The 10038-nt window shown below is 45.7% G+C and overlaps 2 protein-coding genes across 2 annotated transcripts; one reads left to right on the top strand and one right to left on the bottom strand.

Annotated features, from left to right (window-relative positions):
* The first annotated feature begins 225 nt into the window (after positions 1-225).
* On the top strand, positions 226-1880 carry LOC126559981 (ubiquitin fusion degradation protein 1 homolog). Its single transcript, XM_050216143.1, has 2 exons — positions 226-255; positions 972-1880. Exons 1-2 carry the CDS (start codon positions 226-228, stop codon positions 1878-1880), a joined length of 939 nt encoding a protein of 312 aa, XP_050072100.1.
* Positions 1881-2357: 477 nt separating this feature from the next.
* Positions 2358-2914, bottom strand: LOC126559245 (actin-related protein 2/3 complex subunit 4). The gene has a single exon (XM_050215375.1). The coding sequence runs from the start codon at positions 2891-2893 to the stop codon at positions 2387-2389; it is 507 nt and encodes a 168-aa protein (XP_050071332.1). The 5' UTR covers positions 2894-2914; the 3' UTR covers positions 2358-2386.
* Between the last annotated feature and the right edge of the window lie 7124 nt (positions 2915-10038).

Raw genomic sequence — 10038 nt, 5'->3', positions numbered from 1 at the left:
CTGTGTAACGTAGTCCGGAGAAGAAACCGGAAAACGGGATGGAAAAGTAGCGTATAAATAAATTTTCTATGAACGTTGAAAGCTGCCCGCACTGGTGAAGTGGAGCAGGTTTATTGGTGCAGCAGGACAATGATTAATATTTTGTATATACTCGTATTACAGCTAAATGTGAAGAATAATTTAACAATTTTTAAAACGAAACCACGAATAGAGTCTTTTCTTGCTATGGGAAGTCAGGAACAGAGCTTCAAACAGGTAAGAGAAATTACTGTGACTGGTGTTATTTGAAAACTGAGAAATATTGAGAAAATTATGCTGCTAATTATGTTTAATGTTTTATGAATAATCAATCTTTGGTCCTTTTTTAAGATAACATGCAATGAATTATGGTCTGAATATTAATTTTGCTTAAAAATATTTTAACTGCTTTAAATACTCATTAACTTTACATGGTGTAATTTATCACCACCGGTTCAGCCCGGTGGTGCAGGCGACAACGGCGCCGGTCTTCATACGGCAGAGCCAGGGTCCCATAGTCCCATCCGGACCGTCATCCCATAGTGAGGAATGACTATCAAACTACGTGGTATCGGGAAGAGTCTAGTAAGCCATTCTAGTCTAGTAAGAAGGGGAAGATGTAATTCATTTGTTAAACGGTCAATTTGAAAGTCTGGCTGCGTTCGTTCGGACCATTTAATCGCCGCAGCCTAATGCCAGCGACCGTTAATTTGACGTACAATCCCACTATGCTGATGGAGTTGACGTTTCACAGTGGAAAAGCAAGGGTAAACAACTCACACAAAATAAACATCGTCATTGTGTTGTGCGAAACATATTTTTCAATAGTTTCATCACACTTCTTTACCATCCTACAGCTCCATTCGATCGAAGCAATATGGTAAGTGCTCGGTGCAATTTTTGCCAACTGGAAGTAGTGTAAAAAGTTGTGTGTTAACAAACATTGGTCGTAGTTTCAGTTCAACGGGTTCAACATGATGTTTCCGGACCACTCTCGCCCGTTCAATACGACGTACAAATGTTACTCCGTCTCAATGCTGCCAGGCAATGAGCGGCAGGATGTGGAAAATGGCGGCAAGATCATTATGCCCCCGTCAGCATTGGACCAGCTGACGAGATTGAACGTAGTCTACCCGATGCTGTTCAAGATTACGAACGGTTCGATCAATCGTAGTACGCACGCGGGTGTGCTTGAGTTTGTGGCGGATGAAGGCAAAATCTACATGCCCTACTGGATGATGCACAATCTCGCCCTGGACCAGGGCGATATAGTGGAGATCGAGAGCGTTTCCATCCCGGTGGCAACGTATTCCAAGTTCCAACCGCAAAGCGTCGAGTTTCTGGACATTACCAATCCGAAGGCTGTGCTGGAAAATTGTTTGCGAAATTTTGCCTGCCTAACGACGGGCGATCTGATTGCAATTAAGTATAACAATACTTCGTACGAGCTGTCGGTGCTGGAGACAAAACCCGGCCCAGCCGTAACGATCATCGAATGTGATATGAATGTAGAGTTTGCTCCACCGGTTGGCTACACGGAGCCGCAACGAAGGGAAAAGGAGGAAGAACCGATGACGATCGATCCGACGGAGCTGATGCCGGAACCGACTGGATTCGTCGCGTTCAAAGGCGATGGTACGAGGTTAGATGGGAAGAAGAAGAAAGACAACGGAACGAATGATACTGCACCGGTACAGCGGCAGGCTTATGTACGAGGCATCCCCGATTACGATCATCCGTATGGATTACTAAGGTTCGATCGAAGCGTAAGAAGGGCGGATCAAATCGAGTCCAAATCGGAAGATAGCAAATTCCAAGAGTTTCAGGGCGAGGGTCACAGCTTGAAGAAGGATCGAAAATAGACGACAAACTGGATCTCCAGTAAATCAATCAAGGGACTGTGTCATGTGCTATTGTACCGAATTTTTCGTTCAATCGAGTGTGTGTGTGTAAACAATATATTTCCGTCTCTTCATAATTGAACTTATAAACTTCTGTGGTAGATAAAATCATAAACTGAATGACTTTCGCGTTTACCTCGATTTGATGATAGACCTCCCTAAGACGGGGGAAGCTCCTTTTGGAGTTGCAATACGGGATCCAGGTGGATTAATGCACGCTTTTCTCCTTATTTGCTACGTTTCGTTATCGCTTTTTCTTAATACGTTTTGGCTAGTTGGCAACGAAACTTACAAATGCTACAACGAGGAATGAAGGAAACACCAATTAGCATGATTCTATACGTATAATCACCATCAACTTTACCTTTTTCATTATGGAACAGCACAAGAACATTGCAAAACAGATGAAAATAAGGAGAGGGAAACGTTCACCGAGAGCTGGAATGTAGGCCGCCGAACGCGAACCCTTAGAACCGTTTCAGGAACTCTTCCGAACAGATACGCGCCCGGGCATTGACGGCCAGCTTCATCTCGCTAATCTCCTTATCGATCTCCTCCATGAAGTGAATGACAAAGTCTACCAGTTTGTGCTTGTACATCTGCTCAGTGTGAAAATTCGTAATGAGAAAGCTGATGTCGTACCCGTCGATCGGTTTCCGTCGCAGGATGATAAAATTCTCGGCCCGCATCATCATGAACCGGGTGAACTTGTGGCAGAGGATCTTTTCAATCTCGTCCGCCTGCTTGACGGCAATGCTGATGCGCACCGAATTGACGCTCGTTTCGATCAGCACCCGTTCTTTTTCATTGCGCGATATCACAACCGGGGTTAGCAGAAGTTCCTTGCTGCTGCGGACCTCCACCTCGGGTTTGTTGTGCCGTTCGACGACCTGGGACGAGAAGTTGCTCAAACACATTGCCGCCGTGAGAGTGTGACGAACCGCGGTCAGGTAAGGCTTTAGTGTTGCGGCCATGCTTTCGCGTCCGTTTGTTCGCTGCCGGTGGCAAATTTCTACGGAACAAGCGTTGAATTTTTGTGCGAAGCACACAAAATAGTGATGAATCAGAGGGTTTGCTGTTTATCGGGAATATTTTCCTTACTCTTACACACCCGCCCAGATAAAAAAAAACACTGCTTTGTGCAACTGTGTGCGTGTTGACAATTTGACAGTTTGGGACGATCTGACAGCCATGGTTTCACTGCGGTAAGCGCTCATGTCGACAATGGATAAGCAGTAATTCATTATTTATTTTATAATAAATTAGTATTTTTCTTTAGTTTTTAGTAATTGAAATTAAAATTTAACAAAAGACAAGTTTTGGCAGGAGACACATTAATAATAATCTTTCAATTGGTTTTAAACCTTACACTTCAAACCGGTTGTCGATCTTCTCTTCTTTTTGGTTTAACGACTTACTAATTCACGCCAGCCATTGAATGATTTACTAGACTTTTTGATACCACATAGTTGGATAGTCAGTCCTCACTACGGGAGAACGATCCGTCTTCGACCCCGGTCCTGACGCGTGAAGACTGGCGTCACAGTCGTCTCTACCACTTTATACAACGTTTATAAAATCAGAAAAAGGGAAATTAGGCAGACGTTAAAAGTTTAATTACAAATTATTTCTTCCAAAATTTTCCTTTAAAACACACCTTTCAATACAATTTTTCGAGGAACAGGTTCGATCATCAGTTGATTTCCGCAAACAGATCTCTCAGCTTCCGATTCCGGTTTGCATCGAATACGAACTGCAAACCTGATAAAGCAATTCCGCCGGAACACGTCGTGCGTGATTTGACACTGAACCCAAGAGAAATAAGAGAAAACCAGTGTACTAAATTGTACCAGTCTTTTTTGCCGTCTATCGGATTTCAACCTCCCATTCAAAGTGTCTACATTAGAAGATGCAGTGGGGTAAGTAAGCAAAACTTTTCACTTCACCCTCCCGGCATCCGTAGTACAACCGTGCCAACCTATCTAGTGGACAATCAAATTACATTTTCCTTGGCAGCCCTAAGCGGAAGGTTAGTAAGGCTGCCGAGTCCCGGGCGGATATAGAGTGCCACAACTCTATCGGCCATAAAAAAGGCCTTGAAACGATGCAACCTCCGACGTCAGCATGGGGGAGGGTTTAGGAGGATTGAAACACCCGGCAAACTCGCGGGTAACTTTTTCTTTACACGAGGATTTCGTTCGTCGATTTGGAGGGATGCAAGAAAAGAGTGTGAAGAGAGCTCTTCCTTCTGTGCGTTGTAGAACAGAGTTGTAGTAATAGTAATGCTGTAGCAACATTTCCAACCATAAATTCCCGTTTTTTACGAGCCAAGGGGATGTGATGTGAAAAGAGAAAGTGCCTTTCCGCGTAGTTTTTCCCGCGTGAATAGCGGTCGGTTGGACTTGGGAGACAGGCGCAATGGGGGAAGGCTCCGGAGTTGGACAGGCTAGGATGTAGTTTTAAAAACTGCACGGACACGGGTACCTTTACCGGGTGGAAAGAAAGAAAAAAACCCTGGTTTACTTTCTGTTGTTTGCGTAGTACTGGCTCGGTGCAGGAGACGGCTGCGAGAAACCCCATAGATTGGAATGGCCATTAGCTGCGGGAGGTAAGTTAGTTTGGACAAACAGAGAAAAGCACACCAACCTTCACTAACCAGAAGCGGTTGGGCAAGAATGCTCGGCATGAAAACAAGGCACTTTAAATACTGCTAGAACGGATTGCGGGTCACGATTCCGTTTCCACCTCGATCAACAACGCTGACGAAGGGCAAAAGCACACCACCTGTCCGGCGGATGAGAACCCTGCCGTGTCCGTCGGGTCGCCTGAACGCACCAACTGCGGCACGGCGGTAAGGTTCTTATCCGGATTTTGACACGCCATTTCATTTAAATATTTTCCGGACGCACCTCAGCTGGTGCTCCAGTTTTGCTCGCGCGCAGCTCATTCCATTTCCGTTCCGTGTGCCTTCCCTGTCAACTCGACGCCACGGCCGGGGCCCGGGAGTTTGGCGAAAAGCTCCAAATTTATGATTATTATTCCATCTTTTCCGCTCTCTTAAATTCTGCGCTAGTAGTATTTGGCGTCGGCCGAAAAGGGAACAGCCAAGAGTAGTAACACACAATCGACCGTGGGAGAGAATGCTTAATTTGAATATTAATAGCCAAAATTCCGGCCAGAACAACGGGGTCCGGTTAGTTCATTGGGTGGAAAAAGTTAAGATCACCGTTTTTTCTGGTTCCAGATTCTGGACACCATGCAAAGCTAGCTATATTTGCGCTATTGTTAGAAGCCTGCAGGGCAAGTGTAGAGTGGGACGTGGTACAAATGTTTCTGATTATGTCCATCCGCCAGTACCGTGAAGGCATGAAGTCCTACTTGGCTGATTAACTTAAAACCGTGGAGCAGGGAGATACGGAAAATGGAAGAACATTTAACTGGTAATGACAATTTTAGTCAAAAACACATGAAGTCTTCGTACCTTCTCTACCATGCCGGAAGGATCGCACAACGTTGCAACGTTCCAATTGTTGGTCAGATCTTTCCCGCGCTCAACGGCCGAAACGTCCCGAACACTGAGCCATCATTTTAAAGGCAAGAAAAACACGTAAGCTCGTAGTTGCCTGATGATCATTTTGGTGTTGGCGTCCGATTTAAAATGGATTATGGGAGATGAAGATTTCCATTGCATCTACGCGGCCTTGCGGTAGACTTTCTTTAAATCCAACACAACACAGAAGAACACTTCTTGGAGTCTCTATCACGCTGTCGGCCTGCATCCAAGGCTCCACCACGCAGACACTCGGAACTTTCGCAAACGGACACTTAAGGGATATAGGCAGCCGCTTATCTTTCCCTCCCATTTACATAACTAATGAAACAATGCGATAAGCGGAGCACGGGCGAGGATTTGCCCGCTAACTTCCGTCTGGGAGATTGGGCCTTCTCCACAACCTGTTGGGATCTATCAGCAGGGCATTGTATTTTTATCCAGTGTCAAGTGTTTATATTGAACCTGTGAGCGCTTTCATTTTCGACGAGGACAACAACCGCAGGTAATGGCCTTGTTACTTTGCAAAAAGGCATGTAAAAGTAAGTGTTTATTAATTGACAATAGGGGGCCTCGATTGTGACCTTTCGGCGGTATTAACGCCCCACACAAGTTGAGAACACGAATTCGCATTAAATCATGTCTCCCATGGCGTAATGTCCGTGTGTGTGTGTTTACGCATTGAAAGATACACCTTGTTACAACTCTTTTGCCGGTGTGTACAACTTTTCTTTTACCAACGACGCCAGGTTCTGCCGAACTTCCTCGGTGACTTCTGTAATTTGGCCTCCATTATTCATCCGCTCGCTAATCTAGCCAATAGGGGAAACTTACCTAATTGCTTCTATTATTTACGGTAAATTGTGGGCGATGAATTATTGACCCGACCCGGAGGAGGGTGAACGCCTCTTTGGGCCCGTTGTCTTGTCTCTCTACCCATAAGCACCATAAATGAGCCGAAACCAAACTCTCTAGAAAGGGAGGGGGAGAAGGAATGTGGCTTGGGATATTATTACGTTTGGAGGACATTTCGAGACAAGCGCAAAAGGAAAGGCCCATGTAGCCCAACTTTCCCCCTAAGCCCTATGGCTAGAGAATCGGATTTCTGAGGATTTGTTCGCCGAATCGCTGGCGGTCCTGCTGACAGAATATTAAATATGAGCAAACGCTCCGACCTGGAGGAATCGGAGATGTTTCGCTTTACGGGTGCAATAAAACACTGCAGCACACACGCAGCCGTGCTTCAAGGATGAACGCCCTATGGAACGTTGGCTTCGAGCAGGATGAATTTTTCATGGTCACCGGCATCGGAAGCCGAGCATGGCTTAACGCTTCGCTTGAGCGCTTTCTCTCCGTAACAAACCACATTCGGCATCCACTGGACACTGGTGGAACGCAACGCAGGCCTTGGAAGGCAATGCCGATACGTTTGCTTCGCGTAATTCGGCCGGTGAGCTTTGAGGTTTTGCCGACTGCAGATTGAACTCTAGCTCGGTGTCAACAAGGATGCGAGCCAAGGATGGAAGCCTTCTTGATGAATAATCGATCGTGGTAGCACGGAAAGCAGCTGCATTATTGTCAAGTCCCGTTGCCAAGACATCTGATTTTGTGACACTATCTTCATCGGGTTGGAAATGGTGTCAGGCTGTTGTTGTGGACTGTGACTTGGAACCACCTGTCTACCCTTCGCAGGTGGTGACGTGAAAGCTACGGTAGAGTAATGTCGGCTTTTCGGAAAATCAATTGGTTCCAACGATGTTATCGGGCGGGCATGTACGGGGATATATTTTTGCTTCTTTCCTGTTGTATATTTTGTACGTCGTACCGTTTGGTTTTCTTCACCGTGCGTGGCTTCTCTTTGACAGACGACGATCAAAATCCAATCACAGCCGTCCACCAGAGCTTTGTTTTCTCCCGCTTGCTGTGGTGCGATGGCTCTTAGTGCTAACCTCACCATTGGCCGTGTGAAGGCGAGTAGAAGTAAGGCGGAGCGCGACCACGACAGGGCAATAAAACGATTGATTGAAAACGCTTTTTATCCCGCAGTGCTTCGAGCGTGTGGCGCGAAAACAAACAGGCCTTGGCGTGATGCCCGTTTCGCTGGTGACGATGAACAGGGGGGAGGCCTCCCGTTCGCCAAATGGTTCATTTAGTCTGCTTTCCGTTATTGGATTCCGTGGCGTACGGCTGTTTGGTTTGCTGTTCGCACTGGAAATGGTGCTCACTTCACCGATTTTTTTTTTTTTTATATCACAGTGGTTCTCATCTGGTGAAGCCGGAGATTGTGACCAACGAGCACCAAATCTGCCACGTGCCGTGGATATGGGTATAGAAAATAAATATTTCACCTTCCAAACCTCCAGAGTTAGTACTCATTCAATCTCACTCACTTATCGCCAATCAACCGTGCCCCCGTGAGCAGTCTGCCGGATGGTTTGGGGCTTCGGAGTTGGGGTGTAGTCAATTTGCGAAATGAAACGAATCAATCGAAAAGTTTGGAATTCCGGCACCAATCTACTACTGTGGAGTATAGGACTTGATTCCTTGCGTACACACGCTTACTAGGATACGACTGTACGGACTGGACATCCAGCGCTGGAGATGGTTGCTACGCATGCTTTGATTAATGTTATCAAGTTGTCAGTTATGCCTATTGATATCCCAGCTGATGTGTTCCTAATTAACCAGATTTTACGCGAAGTGTTGCAAAATGAAGATTAATTGATTAGAAGTAGAAAAAAGTAAAATCTCCATCTTTCTATCCACTGTAAGTAGATTATTTTAAGCAATCGGTATAAATCCCATTAAAATAATTACACTCTAATTGTATGCATTTCAGGTCAGGGATGCGTTCGATAACCCTTACCATTATTAACATGCGCCAGCCATCTCTGCCGTACGTGTGATGAGTGCAATCGGACCGAACTACACTCACATCTCGCAAAACAAACCCACCACACGCTGATGGAGTGTTATCATATCCTTACTGACCACCAAAACCAACCTACCCAACACTAACCCACTAGCAAAACGTGATTTATAGCAAAAACCTATCCGTTCTTATCTTTCCGACCCGCTCCACCACAGTGGGAAGGTTCTCCGGAACACAAACTCCCGCACACAAGGGTTCGACCGAGGGCGAAACTTTATTCATATTTAATTTAGAAAAAGTTTCACTACAATTTTAAGCACCACTTTTCAATATATCCGATAACGCGCTCTCCACCTCACACCACCCGGTCAGATGCAGGATCCTTGCCATTCGAAAAAAGAAGTCGAGTTGAACATGATGATGGCGTATTCTCGTTTGAGGTTATGCGGTTTTTTAGGATGGCATGGGGATGACGGGACGGCACCGCCGGATGAATTTCATGTGCAGCTCATGTTCTATTAGCCGAATGTGTTGGTTTTTATTATTAATGCTTTGCCTTACGCCTGCAAGCTGCTCGTCGTGACCACATCGATACCGCTTCCGCTTCCTTGGGCACGTACTGACCTTCGACCCTTCTTCTTCTTCACGACACCACAGTACACTTCCGCCACTTTTGTGTGTGTGTATGCTGTCCGTCCTTCAATTAAGGTTCTTGAGCGTCGGGATTTTTTTCATTCACACCACTTCTTTCCGTACGAGAAACCCTCAAGTGGTTGGCCAAGGTTTCTGGCACACATATCCACCACTGTGTCTTCTATTCTCCCTGTGTCCACTGGTAAACAAGGGCAGGCAGTGTGTAGTATATGGGGCCCGGTGGGTGATACTCGAGCGAGCATGGGAGATGGCGAAAACACTTTTCATTTGTAGAAGAACAAAATCAAAATGCATACAAGTTTAAAAAACATAAAAAAGGAAAAGGAAAAAGCACCAAACGAGTGGAGCAGATATATTTTCTGCCCAACATCCTTCTTTTCAAATCGCTGGCACTGTTGGTTGAAAACTGAAAAGAGGAGGATCCTTCCGGTCAGCTCTCTGGCACTTGCTGGTCAGCTAGGGCTCGAAGTGGAGGAAATTTTCATCCCACTTAATACACGCTTCGCAACGTGAAAAGTCCGCAAATCGGGTGCAAACAAAGTTGCTGCCCGGTGGTGCCTGTACGAGTGAACGAAATTTTTGGCGAAAACTGCCCGGGAAGTGGCTTGATTGTTTCGTCCCGTGAGTGTGTGTTTGTGTGTGGATCCCGGCGAAGGATTAAATACAAAAATAACATCCTTATCCTTTGCAGAACACACAGCATGGAGTCTTAGGTGGTCATAGGTGTAGCGACGAGACCCGAAGCACGGTCCAAAATTGGAGATTGCGCGAAAACTTTATCTACACTACGAGCGCTGTTGTGTGGTCGATTTTCAAGCCTTCTGTTGTTCTTGACCTCGGGCGTGTGGTGATGAGGTTGAAGTATAATAATTACTGCACGTATATATGTGTGTTTTCCAATTTCTATCCCGGTTTCAACGAAAAGCAAACAAAAAAACCAGTCTCCTGTTAAATAAGCCTGCTCCTCCATACATTTTCAGTAACAATTTGCTATACCATTTGCAACCATGAATTGTTGTCATTTGCAATTTTCTAGGTGCAGT

The sequence above is a fragment of the Anopheles maculipalpis genome, chromosome 2RL (genome assembly GCF_943734695.1).
Source record: "Anopheles maculipalpis chromosome 2RL, idAnoMacuDA_375_x, whole genome shotgun sequence".
Lineage (NCBI taxonomy): Eukaryota > Metazoa > Arthropoda > Insecta > Diptera > Culicidae > Anopheles > Anopheles maculipalpis.
Note: the sequence above shows the minus strand (reverse complement) of the source record. Positions and strands in the feature narration are given on the sequence as shown.